The sequence below is a fragment of the Alligator sinensis genome, unplaced genomic scaffold, assembly GCF_000455745.1.
Source record: "Alligator sinensis unplaced genomic scaffold, ASM45574v1 scaffold199_1, whole genome shotgun sequence".
Lineage (NCBI taxonomy): Eukaryota > Metazoa > Chordata > Crocodylia > Alligatoridae > Alligator > Alligator sinensis.
Window position 1 is genome coordinate 2,512,665 of NW_005842008.1, and position 14,013 is coordinate 2,526,677.

The 14,013-nt window shown below is 44.8% G+C and overlaps 1 protein-coding gene across 1 annotated transcript; it reads right to left on the bottom strand.

Moving 5' to 3' along the window:
* Nucleotides 1–8,213: 8,213 nt before the first annotated feature.
* Nucleotides 8,214–13,373, bottom strand: F3 (coagulation factor III, tissue factor). Its single transcript, XM_025201858.1, has 5 exons — nt 13,239–13,373; nt 10,811–10,998; nt 10,217–10,398; nt 9,928–10,087; nt 8,214–9,161 (listed from the first exon to the last, which is right to left on the bottom strand). Exons 2-5 carry the CDS (start codon nt 10,881–10,883, stop codon nt 9,016–9,018), a joined length of 561 nt encoding a protein of 186 aa, XP_025057643.1. The 5' UTR covers nt 10,884–10,998; nt 13,239–13,373; the 3' UTR covers nt 8,214–9,015.
* Between the last annotated feature and the right edge of the window lie 640 nt (nt 13,374–14,013).

A 14,013-nucleotide genomic window follows, 5' to 3' on the forward strand; every position in this document is an offset into this window, starting at 1 on the left:
CCCACGGGATGCTCTAGCTACCCCACCAGCTCAGCATTCACAAGCCACTCCTGGTACCTCGAGGTGCATAGAAAAAACATATAAAGCTGTCTGTATGGCTGAATTGCTGATTCTCCGAATCAGAATCAAATCTTCAGATTCAGCCGAATTGAATCAGGACAATGATCCAAATCAATTAATCAAATCACTGTCCCCTGAATCGGGCTGAATCTGAATCAAATACTGCCTGCTTCACACCCCTACTGTGCAGTAAAGTAATCTACTGCACAGTAGCCCATGTGTAGACACTAACTCAGCTGCAAATCTGTGCCTGGTCAGCCAGACCAACAAGAGGCTAGCCTCCTGCTTGGGCCAGAGCCATGTGGCTGGGAGTTTCTCCACCCATGTGGCAGGGATGCCTCTTTGGCTGTCCCAGCCTGGCCTTTAGGCTCGTGGACTGACTCTTGGGACCTGTGCCAGGTGCTGCCTGCCCCTGGGCATCTAGTCCCAAAAGTGTGGACACGTGCCAGCCACACCAGGCCTGCAGACCCTGGCTCTGGCCCCTGGGCCCTATCCCACCACCTGCCTGCCTGCCTGGCACCACGCCCCTCCGCTGCAGGCACATGCCAAGTCCCACCAGCACCCAGTCTCTGCCTGAGCCCCAAGGTCCCTGGAAGCAGCCACAATGGTAGTCTCTACACCACTGCAGAAGACAACATACCAGGGCCCCAACTGTTCAAAGGGAGAGACTGCTGACCTCATAACTGTGTGGGGCGATGCCAAGGTACAGAGACAGTTTGCCCAGGGCAGCTGTTCCAATGTCCACATTTATGAGGCCATGGTGGCTAGCATGTGGGACCATGGCCACTAGCGGTCTGGGCGGCAGTGCCACATAAAGGTCAAGGCCCTGCAGACCCAGTGGGTTTGCATCACAGACCACAACCAGTGGTCTGGGGCTGTCTGCAAGACCATACCCTTTATGTGGCAGCTGGACTACGTCCTGGCTCTGTGGGACTCTCGACAGCCACCATGTCTAATCCAGCACAGTTGGCCTACTGGAGCGTCTGCCAGGGCCCAGCAATGATAAGCAGTCTGCAGGGGAGGGCCCCTTGGGCACCAGCCACAGATCCCAGTGTGCTTCCCCACCCCTGGCCTCATCCAGCAGCTCAGGGAGCCGGGGTTGACCTGCCCTGCCAAGTCTGGGCGCACAGGCCCAGCATGGATGAAAGCATATGCAACTGGTAGAGGGAGCACAGGGGGGCATGTGACCCCCCTGAGATTGGGCACTGCCAACGCCACTGCCAGCTTCTTCAGGAGATTGATACTTGCCACCCCCTTCCTGCTGCTGCTGCCAGCTTCTGCAGGCAGTCAACACTCACCGTGCCGCTGCTGGCTTCTGTGGGTGGTTGCTGCTCACCACAACCCACCCCCCATGCGGCTGACTTCTGCGGGCGGTCACCACTCACCACCCCACCCCCGATGCTGATGCCCACAAACTGTGTCCCCCCCCCGCCATCCCACCCCCCCCACCCCCTCACCGCAGGCCGCCGTCCCCCCCCCCCCCCCAGTCTCAGGAGGCACCAATAAACCATGGAGGACAGGACGGGGATGGCACCAGTGGTGACCAGCTTCAGCTCCTCCCTGGTGGGGTCCACTGCCCAGGCAGCCAAGTGCCATGCCTCCATGCCTCTGAACATTGCAAACAGCTGCACCACCTCACCACCAGCAGGGACCCAGTTGGACTGCCAGGACTGCCTGCCACATCCATCCATTAAGCCCTGCATAGGGAGGATGGCTATGGGGAAAGTGGGCATCACAGCCACCCATGCCCACACCAGCTCACCAGTCTGCTCCCAGGCTGCAACTTGGAGCCAGAGGCCTTTCATGGGAGTGTGGGGGAGCAATGTCCCTCCCCTCTCTGCTTCTGCCCCTCCCTCCCCACCCTACCTAGGCGAGCTCCCCACAGTCCCCGAGAGTTTCCTTCCACAGGGAGGCAGGAGCCAGTGCAGAACTTAATATTGAGCAGCCAGCACCCTCTCAGGTAGGCAGCTAGGGGCCTGTCACATGCAGAAAAACTTGTCGACGGCAGCAGTGATCTCCTTTGGGGTGGGGGGGAAGAGGGGGCTGCAAGCATTCCACAAGCTCCCAGGATAGTGTCCCCTGCTAGACTGAGCCTGGTCCTGGAGCTCCCCTTCACCCAGGTAGCTGTGTCTGGAACCTGAAGCTCCCCCTAGCTGCTGCAGGGGGTTGAAGCAAGGCAGGAGCAGGCCTGGATCTACCTACTCCCATTGGAAATAATCTGCACCCAAGAGGGCACATGTGTAGATCCATTCCATTCTGCCTTGTTTTACTACACAGTAAGCCTAAAACTCATTAATAGCACATGCAGATGCACCCTGCGTACAGTAACAAAGGTACCCATACTCCATGGGCCCCACTCTGTTCAGTCTTCCTTACCCCACCAACAGCCTTCCTTTGCCTTCTAGCCCTACCTGCACAGTTACAGTGCCTTTAGTTTTCTTCCCATGGCCAAGAAACCTTTCTGCCCATCCTGCCCTGCTGTGTAAGTGAGAGTGCTACCTTAAACATGAATATTCTGTCAATACCTCATCCTGGCAATTAGAGTATGCCATTTTATATATGCAAATATATACAGGACTGACTCAAGGGATAATTGCTCTGACAAACAGATGCTGAAGAGCTTCATGATCAACAGGCTCAGGTATCAGATGGCAATAAAAACCAATCTGAAATTGCAGCATATATAGAACCAGTAATGTTGCCTGCTTGGGTGTGCTACATGTAATACTAGTGTTAATACTCTGATAGTCAGCAAATACAGGGGTACAGGGTTCTGATTTGCTGCAGCATTAGAAACATTTAGCTCTACTTGAGGCACTGCTTTTGCAACTTTTGTCATTGCCTTTTCTTCCCTCTTCTCCAAAACTGAACCAAGCCTCTCTGAGGAAAGAACATTTTTCTTTCTTTAAGCCAGGCCAGGCTTTTCTGAAGCACAGCCCATGCTCACTTCCTCCGTGTTCCATATACAAAGTAATTACTACCTCCAGACCTCACATTAGACCACAAGGCCTTTCCCCACTCTTGGGGTGTTCCTATATGAGATGCTAAATGCGCAGTAGCACTTCACAGCAGAAACAGTGCTAATATACTACTGTACTGTGCAGTATTATTAGGCTACTGCACAGTAGTGTCACGAAAATGATGTATGCTAGCGCTGTTATGCAGTAATGCTGGTTACTGTGCACTGATTCAGAATCATAAAAAGTTAGGGTTGGAAGGGACTTCAGGAGGTCATCTAGTCTAGCCCCTTCTCAAAGGAGGGCTATCCCCAACTAGATCATCCCAACCAAAGCTTTGTCTAGCCAGGTTTTGAAAACCTCCAAGGATGGAGCTTTCATCACCTCTTTGGGTAACCTGTTCCAGTGTTTTACTACTCTCCTAGTGAGAAAATTCTTCCTAGTATCTAACCTAAACTTCCCTTGCTGCAACTTGAGACCATTGCTCCATGTTCTGTTATTTGCCACCACTGAAAACAGTCTAGCTCCATCCTTTTTCAAACCCCCCATTCAGGTAGTTGAAGGCTGCTATTAAATCCTCCCTCAGTCTTTTCTTCTCTAGACTAAATAAGCCCAGTTCCCTCAGTCTTTCCTCATAAGTCATGTCCCCCAGCCCCCTCACCATTTTTGTTGCCCTCTCCTCAACTCTCCAATATCTCCACATCCTTTCTGTAGTGGGGGGCCCAAAACTGAAGACACTACTCCAGATGTGGCCATACCAGTGCTAAATAGAGGGGAATAATCACTTCCCTTGACCTGCTGGCAGCACACCTATCAATGCAGCCCAGTATGCCATTAGCCTTCTTGGCAACAAGGGCTCATATTCAGCTTATTGTCCACTGTAACCCTCAGGTCCTTTTCTGCAGAGCTGTTGTCCAGTCAGTCAGCCCCCAACCTGTACTGGTGCATGGGATTGTTCTGCCCTAAGTGCAGGACTTTGCACTTGTCCTTGTTGAACCTCATGAGATTTTTTTTGGCCCAATCCTCCAATTTGTCTAGGTCACTCTGAATCCTAGCCCTACCCTCCAGTATACTACTCTTCTCAGCTTGGTGTCATCTGCAAACTTGCTGAGAATGCACTCTATGCCATCTCCGAGGTCACTGATGAAGACATTGAACAAAACTGGCACAAGGACCTATCCTTGGGTCATTCCACTTGATACCAGCTGCCAACTAGACATTGAGCCATTGATTACTACTTTCTGAGCCCAATACTCTAGCCAGTTTTTTATCCACCTTACAGTCCATTCATCTAGCCCATATTTCCTCAGCTTGCATGCAAGAATGCTGTGGGAGACCTTATGAAAAGCCTTGCTAAAATCAAGATACACCACATCCACATAGCCAGTCACCTTGTCATAGAAGGCAATCAGATTGGTCAGCCATGACTTGCCCTTGGTGAATCCATGTTGACTGTTCCTAATCACCTTTTTCTCCTCTAAGTGCTGAGAAATGGATTTCTTGAGGATCTGCTCCATGATTTTTCCAGGAACAGAGGTGAGGCTGATTAGTCTGTAGTTCCCTGGATCCTCCTCCTTCACTTTCTTAAATATGGACACTATGCTTGCCCTTTTCTAACCACCCAGGACCTTTCCTGATCACTATGAGTTTTCAAAGATGATGGCCAATAGCTCTGCAATCACATCAGCCACCTACCTCAGTACCTTTAGGCATATCCCATCTGGCCCCATTGAACTGCTCACATCCAGCTTTTCTATGTAGCCTGTTCTTTCAGCATTGAGGGCTTCTCACCTCCTCCCCAAACTGTGCTGTACTTTTCAGTAGTCTGGCAGCTGACCTTGCCTGTGAAGACTGAGACAAAAAAGCATTGAGCACTTCAGCCTTTTCTGCATTATCTGTCACAAGGTTGCCCCCCACTCCTCATTCAGTAAGGGAACCACACTTTCTCTGATTGTCCTCTTGCTACTGCCATACTTGTAGAAATGCTTCTTGTTACCCTTCACATCCTTTGCTAGCTGAAACTCCAATTATTCTTTGGTCTTCCTGACTTCATCCCTGCATGCCCAAGCAATGGTCTTATATTCTTCCCTAGTTATTTGTCCAAGTTTCCTTTTCTTATAACCTTACTTTTTGTGATTTAGTTTACTGAAGAGTTCCCTGCTAAGCCAAGCTGATCTTCTGCTATACTTGCTAGTCGTCCTGCCCATTGGGATGGTTTGTTCTGGCACTCTCAGTAAGGCTTCTTTAAAGTACAGCCACCTCTCCTGGACTCCTCTCCCCTTTAGACTGGCTTCCCACGGGATCCTGCCGATGAGTTCCTTGAGTGAGTTGAGGTCTGCTTTTCTGAAGTCCAGGGTCCATCCCTCCTTTCCTTAGGATCCTGAACTCAATCATCTCGTAGTCACTGCTGCCCAAGTTGTCATCCACTCACTATGCTACATTGCCCACCAATTCTTCCCTGTTTGTGAGCAGCAGGTCAAGAAGGGCATGGCCCTTAGTTGACCGTTCCAGCACTTGCACCAGGAAATTGTCCCTAACACTCTCCAAAAACTCCTGGATTGCCTGCACACTGCTGTATTGCCCTCCCAGCAGATGTCAGGGTGATTGAAGTCCCCCAGAAGAACCAGGGCCTGTGATCGAGAAACTTCTGCTATCTGTTTGAAGAAAGCCTCATCCACCATTTCCTCCTGGTCCAGTGATCTATAGCAGACCCCAACATTACATCACCCTTGTTTCTCTCCCCTCTGACTCTAACCCAGAGACTCTCAACAGGCCTATCTCCAGTTTCATACTGGAGCTGTGAGCAATCGTATGGCTCTTTTACATAAAGTGCAACTCCTCCTCCTCTTCTTCCCTGCCTGTCCTTCCTGAACAGTTTGTACCCATCCATGACAGTGCTCCAGTCATGTGAGCTCCCACCAGGTCTCTGTTATTCCAATCACATCATAGTTCTGTGATTGTGTAAGGACTTCCAATTTTTCCTGCTCATTTTCCCAGGCTCCGTGCATTTGTGTACAGGCACCTGGGGTAACTAGTTTATTGCCGATTTCTCAGGAAGTATGAGAGCACCTTGCCTGTTGCCCCCTCCTGTTTGTTCTTCCTCCAGGTCTCCTGCTTCTCCATTTATCTCAAGGCTTTGGTCTCCATCCCCCAGTGAACGTAATTTAAAGTCCTCCTCACTAGGTTAGCAAGCCTGTCTGCAAAGACACTCTTCCCTCTCTCTGTCAGGAGGATTCCATCTCTTCCCAGCAATCAATCTTCTTGGAAGAACATCCCATGGTTGAAGAAGCCAAAGCCCTGCTGGCAACACCACCTGTGCAGCCAAGTGTTGATTGGCAGGATGCACCTGTTCCTGCCTGCGCCCTTTCCCTTGAGTGTAAGGATTGACAGGACCACAACCTGAGCCCCAGACCCCCTCACCCTTGCAGCCAGAGCCTTGTAGTCACTCTTGATATACTCAGGGTCTCCCCTGGCAGTATCATTGGTGCCCACATGAATGAGCAGCATGGGGTTGTACTCAGAGGGCCAGACGAGCCTCAGTAGTCCCTCCGTGACATCTCAGATCTAGGCTCCGGGCAAGCAGCAGACCTCCTGAGACAACAGGTCAGGTCGGCAGATGGCTCCCTTTATCCCCTGCAGAAGGGAGTCTCCAACCAACACCACCCGTCACTTCTTTTTGGTGGTCATCATCTCAATCCTTCCCACCTTGGCTAGGCCTGGCCTGTCTTCCTCCACCAATGGAACGTGCTCCTCCCCCTCTGCTGCTAGGGCTGCATATCTGTTCTCCAGCTGAATGACTGCAGATGGAGCTGCAGATTTCTGCTTGCTGCCAGAAGTCACAAGCCTCCAACTTCCACTTTCTTGAGTGTCCATGTCCTTTCTCTTCTCTAGTGTTGTGTCTGGCAGTTCTTCCTTCAGTCCTGGAGGTCTCCTCCAGCACTGAATCAATGAATGCTTCATGGTATAGGATGCTTCGGAGCCTCAGCACCTCCTCCTGTAGTTCTCTTGCCTGTTCCCTGAGAGACACCACCAAGAGGCACTGCTCACACTTCAGGCACTCCCCAACCTGGCTGTCACCAGAAGCAACCTGCAAGCTGCAGTCCCTGCAGCGTCAAACCTGGACCTGGCTGGAAGCCTTGGTGGTGAGCGCTCAGGTGCAAGCAGAGGCAGTGGCTTCTCCAGCCATTTCCTTGGGTCTCTTAATCTGCCTTGTCTCTTACTGCTCTTCTTCCAAGCAGACCTTGCCTAGCAAACTCAGCTAGAACTGGCCTGTTTATTTCTCATTGGCCCCAAAGTGTTCCCTTTTTTCCCCTCCTGCTTCTTCACACCAAGCTGGAAGACTTGCCGCTCAAAAGAAGACGGGTGGCCCGGGGGTGGGGGGAGCCCGTGAACTGCCCTGCAAACTGCTTACCCTGTTTTCAGCTCCTGTTTGCCAGCTCCCTGGTTGCTGGCTGTTCACCTATCTATCTGTTTGTACACCTTGGGCATTATAGAATCTGCTTTTTCTAATTTTATCAAGTGCAGTAGGTAGGAAGCGTGTGTTTATCAATTGCTTGTGGTATAAAATATGCAAGATGAATTTTGCAGTGACTGAATTACCCAATTTGTAAAACCAGAATAAGGATATTTATTTTTCTCTCCCTTATGAAGTGTTCTGTAGAATGTGCTGTGTTATAAGTCAAGACAGTTCTCATGTAGGATCTGACTATTATAAGTCAGTGTTCCTTACAGTAAATGCATAAGGTTTCCCTAGAAGCTGTGTAATATATTTTGAGACCTACACCTAGAGTAAAATATGCATTTTTCTTTTATGTAGATAGTACAGTACTTACAGTAACAAATACACTGTAAAAGTAAAGTTTCACTTCAGTGCAAGACTTCCTTAATAAATACAAGTAACTAAACTCAATTTGAGAGAAACAATGTCCATGCATGTGTGCAGACTCGGCAGGTTGACAGCACTAATGCTTTGCTTTTATAAAGTATTAAACTAATTCTACTACGGGGTAAGAGAGACACCTTCACAGACATCCATATTAGCTTTAAAAACGTAAGTGTAGCTAGAGCAGCAGAGCTCACTGCAGGATATTTGCCCTGTTGACAACTCAACTGAGGGGTGCACCACATATTTCCAAAATCCACATTTCACTGGATTCCTACACTGAATGTCATGTTACAATAATAATTAAAACAGTATTTTCAGATTCATGTTTATTTCAGTAAAAAAAAAAGTATAAATAAAGTTACCACAATATATACAAATATTGCCCATATAAAATTAGATTCCCAATTATAAAACTATAAATATTTAAAATTATTGTAAATCTGAGGTATATCTAGATCACATCAGCTTGTCCTGTGTACAGATATCATTAACAAAATATTGATCTGTCAGTGTTTAATCATCAGCATTGCATTTGCTATACAGCAAATGCTACTACTGCATATTCAGTCTACCAATTCAAAATAGCAGGTAATGCAAATGCAAATTATTCAGTTTGACATTACCTAGAGATCCCAGAAGCATGCCAGAGTTCAGACTGGTTATGCTGTCTCTTGATTGATAGCAAGTGCTTTGAGAGCGTGTCCAGTAACAGTTTGGATTTTCTGCATAAATTTTTTTTATGTTAAAATTTGTGATGTAAATCATGTCACTACCTCACCAAGTTACTGGGAGACTAGGAAGTCACTTATTTGTTCAGCTTTGATAACCTACCTGATGGACAGAATATCCAAACTAAAAAGGCAGACCTATGTATAAAAAAAAGTGTAGAATAAAAACTAGTGTTTTTATGCTGTGAAGTAACATATTTTACCAGTCCCTATCACCACTTACATTATTTAAAAAATACAATCATATTTGTTTCACAGAAACAAATGTTCCTTCGCTCTTAAGTAAAGGCTAAAAATATAATAAAAATATTTAGAGACTGTAGTGTTCTCCAACAAGTACCATGAGCTTTCCTGTAGTATTTGCAGTAGTAATGAGACTTTTTCCTCAGACATCATTAAGTGGTGTTTTCTCTTTCACTGTCTCAGCTTTCTCTTTCTTGCATTTATAGATGACCACAGATACAACGATGATTATAATGATGATTACTAATACAGCAGCCCCTATGATAACAAATAGGTCGATTCGGTACTCTGTTAAGGGTGGGGGAAGGAAGGGAAAGGGGGAGAAAAGGAAAAAAAAAAGATATACAAAGACTTAGTAACATCATTGTGCAAAGATTTTACACGAATAGCCAGTTTCTTTATCCTAAGATCCGGACTAGACTAGAGAGCTCTTTAGGTCCCTTGAAGAAGCCCTTTTCTTCAGACATGCTGCACTAAGCCCTATTAAGAAACACTAAATTTAGCTTACCCACTTTTAAATCTGAACCAGCTAAGTTATGAATTTAGTCTTCCCTAAGTAGCTATATATTAGTCAAACCTTAACAGACCCTTGGGCTAAAATATTATCTGCCAAACACATGCAGTTTTGGATGGAGTTGACTGCAGCTCATATTATTGCAATATCAAACCACATTTTTTTAATCTTACCAAAAATAGTAGGGAGAGAATCTGAAATTATTTGAAATGACAGAAAAGCCATCAACTAAACTTCTTCCTCCTCTAGAGGAATGAATAGCCATAGGTGGTTGTAGATGGAAGATTCATCTCCCAGTTAAATAACTAGCAGCTATTATTATTACTATAGTATGATCTAAGTGGTTAGTGAGGAATTTCTGTGATTTCTCCCCATCAGTTTCTGCACTGCAGGGGGCAAAAGTGCTCCTCATAATTTAAGCAAGAAAGTTTATTCTGAAATTTGTTCATAAGTGTTTCCTTAAAAATATAAGCAAACAGAGGATTAGAATTATTTTTGTTGGAATGCAAGAGTCAAGCCACATTTCCTTCAGATACATACCATGCAAAATATTTCTGGAAATACTGGTGCAAGCCACTTTACTTTCCAGGCTGTTGCGGTTCTCTGTACGTGAAGGAACAGTTGCCTGTACAAAGAAGCAATAGTTCTCTTCTTTGTCAACATCGATTTCAAATTGATTGCTTTTGGTTTTTGCATTTTTCTGTGGAGAAAAAGGAAGTCTTTTTTAATCACCTAAGGTGGTGTTTTGTCCAGAAGTTAATTCTTAATATACCATAGAAGTTGTGTAACTGTCACATACAAAACAACAAACTCCACAAAACAAGCCTACCTTTCCTGAACTTTTATCTTTCCAGTAATAGAGTACATATTCCAGATCATCCTTAAAAATGTCTCTGATGCTCTTCAAGCTTTCATTGGGAAATGTTGAGGGTATAAATGGATCTTGAACCAACACTATCAACTTGGATCCATTCTGCATAGAACTTTGAATAGTTGGTTTCCCAATTAAAGCTAAATATAAGCAATTATTTCAGAATTAAAATTGTAGACAAAGAAGATTGACAAATTTTCTCTCCCCTCCCCGTCCCCCACAAGCATTCTGTCTCCCCGCCCCACTCTCTGCAACCCCCTACAACATACTTCTAAAGTTTTAGTGTCTAGGTAGTACATTAATAAATATTCCAAGCCTGTATATACTACTTAAACTTCACAATATGTGGTTATGATGCACCTTTCCACTTATGTGGTCCACAGTACCAGCAAAAATATTTAGCTATGAATGACTTTCGAGGATGAGCTTTGTGAGGAGACCTCAAAATGGAAAACGTCTTTATCCTAATTCCAGTCCAGTTATCATAAATGAGACTTGTCCTATAAATTAGTTAAAGCATGAGGAAAGACAACATGAAGGCAATTTACTTACTCTGTTCGTAAGGTGTGAATTTTGGAGAGGCTGCATAAGGTTTCTCATCAAAGTCATCTATATTTGAAAGCATGTCAGACACTATATGTGCAGTATAGGTGTCTTTTACATTCTCTAGTATGATATCAGTAACATCACACACTGTTTCTTTTGTGTGGATGCATTTTCTTCTTATGTTAGTGTGAATCCTAAAAGGAACAAGTGACATTTTTAATGCATTAAATTTTTGTTAACAGTTTTAGGCATATATTGTACCTGGCTAAAATAGTTCCACTTTTAAAACTTTGAATGTAGCATTCTTGTACCTATACACCTAAATTTGTTTTCCAGACCATGTAAACAGGGTAGCTTTACAATTAAAAAAAAAAAAAAAAAAAAAGATTTAACCAACTCAAACAACATGGAGAGTAAACTAACTGACTTTCCTTCTCTGCTAAAAAGCAACATGCAGTTTAGAGAAATATATGGCTTTATGTCTATACCTAAATGTGGACATACATTTTTATATCCGAATTGAAAATAAATTGCCATTGAATACATTCTGACTGACTTTAAAAGATATTCTATAATAAAAAGGCAGAAATTTTTCAAAATGTACTCTCAAGTCACTTGTAGGATTACATGGCATGGAAATCTGAAAATGTTTACAGGCAATAACACATTTTCAGATCCTATACCCTAAAATAATAAAGGCTTAAAAAGGCCCTGCTGACAGACATCATGAAGAAATTTCTTATCCTGCAATTATGCTTGTCTTCACTAGATGGTATAAGCAACATTAAAAATCCATTTATCATCATCAATAACAGGAGTAAGAACTTCTTTATATTAAATAAACAATTGACTGAAAGAAAACAAAGCAGTTTTGTCACACTAAGTCAGAAGGAAAACTGTACTCATGTAACTTATGAAATTAAAGTGCAAAGGACTCAAAACTGTTTGCACTTCTCATTTGGGATGGATGGAGGGATAGAGGTAATAGTTGTGGCAGTATCAAAAATAGGCTGTTAGGGGTTGAGAGCAAGGTACAGTACTTTTGCTACTAGTGAATGCATCCACATGGGTGTACTACTGCGCCTGTGGAAGTCTACAGTACTTCCATTTACAGATCTCATCATACAGCTATTTTTTCACTAAAAAAAAAAAAGCGAAGTAATTAATACCAGTCTGTTCACATTGCCTCCAAGTACATTTAAGTAATTTTTGTAACATTATTTAATTGTTCTCTCCAAAGGATCATTTCTATTCATATAAGAGGCTTAGTACTAAAATAGTACAACTTGCAAATTAACTAGCTTTTGTTAGACTCTGCTCAAACTAAACCAGAAAAAAAAGTGAATCAGACTCCTTCTTAAGATATAACTATTTGCGTGATTAAGACTAGCAAAGTTTGGTCCTGTATGATTCATGTTATATTACATGCACATAGAATTCCCTAAAGGCCCAATCAACATCAAATGGACTCAGCACCAAATTTTAAAAGGTAGAAGGTACAAACAGATATTTAGGGTTTTCTGAAAACCAACTTGGCTAACTTACTGAACAGTAGGTGTCTAAAGAGGCAGCTAGAAACACAAATACCTTTGGAAGTATGGCCCTAATTAGGCAGAATGCTGACCTCTATGGTCCTGATCCTGCGCAGTGATTTGCACTAGTCAACTACTATGCCACACTATAGGGAACCATCTGATTTAAGTAAGTGGACCTCTCTTGATGGGAATTACATGGATCATACTACATGATATGGAAGCCTGTGTCTATCAGCATTTGCAGGATTGCACCATTTGGCTGCGTTATGGAGTTCTGTTTAAACGTTTGCCTTCAAAATGCTGTCACGGATTGGGCAAAGTCATTCAATTGCCCCAGACTCACACTGACAAGGTCAGGTCACTGAATTATTGCTTAGGTATTTTTCTCATTGCTCATTATATTGAGCCCTCAGTTACAGGCACTGAACCTGCCAGAAATTGTTACAGTAATATAAGTGGCACCACGCTGTAGACAGAGCAATAATGCAGTTTCTCTTTGGGACATGTTTAATCATCATTTCCTAAGCTAATTCACAGAAGTTTTAATATTCTACAGATATTGAGGTGGAACATTGTAACAATCAAAAAAAATGTTAGGCACTTCTGCAAGCTTGGGTTTTATTCATCCGGTATGTGACAACATTTGTTTTATAAACCATGAAGGAGACAAAGGAAGGCTAGACAGATTTAGATGAACAGAGGCGATTTGAATGTTACCCAACAGGACTAATTATTACCAGTACTTTTAATGAGTTGCTGATTAATACAAAAATCCATTTGCAAAATGCTAGAACTCTCTCCAAGTTACTCTTATAAGTTTATACAGAAGCTTATGTATAAACTTAAAAAGAGGGTCAATATGCTTTGGCACAAACACATTTCCAATTATTTCTACTTACCCAAATATTTCTACGGTGTAAGCATAGTTGGTCGGCTCTGGCAGCCACTTTAGTAGTGTTTTAAAATTGATTGATGTCCAAGTTATATTAACTGCTGTTGGCACTTCTGAGTTACCTTTAAAAAGAGAGAAGAGAAAATGGGCTCAGTGACATTGGGTAAAGATGACAGCGTATTCAGATTCAAAAGACAGGACAAATCCATGGGGGCATCAGTAGCTACTGAGGGCAGGAGTGAGGGACACAGCCTCTGAATCAGAACTTCCTAGACATTAGATGCTGCAAGCTACAAGCGAGAGAAACAGTGCAAAAACCCAGGTCATACCCAGTTCCCTCCTCCCCAGCACCTGTGCTCTGCCCTTGCGCCACACAGGAGACCTACGGCCCACCCAGGCAATGGCAGCTCGGCTCGGTGGCCGGCAGGCAGCCAGGCGCCCCTGGAGGGACTCAAGGCCCTCTCGGAAGACACCAGCTCTCGGTTTTCACTCTTGTTTTGCGCGCAGGAAGACAGACAGCGATTTTCCTGTTGCAAAACACTCCAAACGACCACAGCCCTGGACTCGAATGTGAAGTCTCTTGGGGGCATCCTGTGCATCCTATTCGCCAGGCGGACCGTGCCGGGCTCTCACAGCGCCCGGGGGCACCCCGCCGGCCTCGCAACGCTGCTTGACAGTCCCTGGTCCAACCGAGGGGCTCAGCAGGTGCGACCCTGGGGAGCTGACGGGCAGGTGGAAGAAAACCGGGGCGCTGTCTCCTGCTCGAGCCGTAGCCCCGGTCC

What these genes read in the sequence shown, in the direction of transcription:
- F3 (XM_025201858.1), bottom strand. Translation starts at nt 10,883, where the DNA reads ATGCTTTCAAATATAGATGACTTTGATGAGAAACCTTATGCAGCCTCT. An exon ending in ATTCACACCTTACGAACAGA is followed by an intron (nt 10,399 to 10,810) that starts GTAAGTAAATTG and finishes GCTTATATTTAG; the next exon opens with CTTTAATTGGGAAACCAACT. An exon ending in AAGATAAAAGTTCAGGAAAG is followed by an intron (nt 10,088 to 10,216) that starts GTAGGCTTGTTT and finishes TTTTCTCCACAG; the next exon opens with AAAAATGCAAAAACCAAAAG.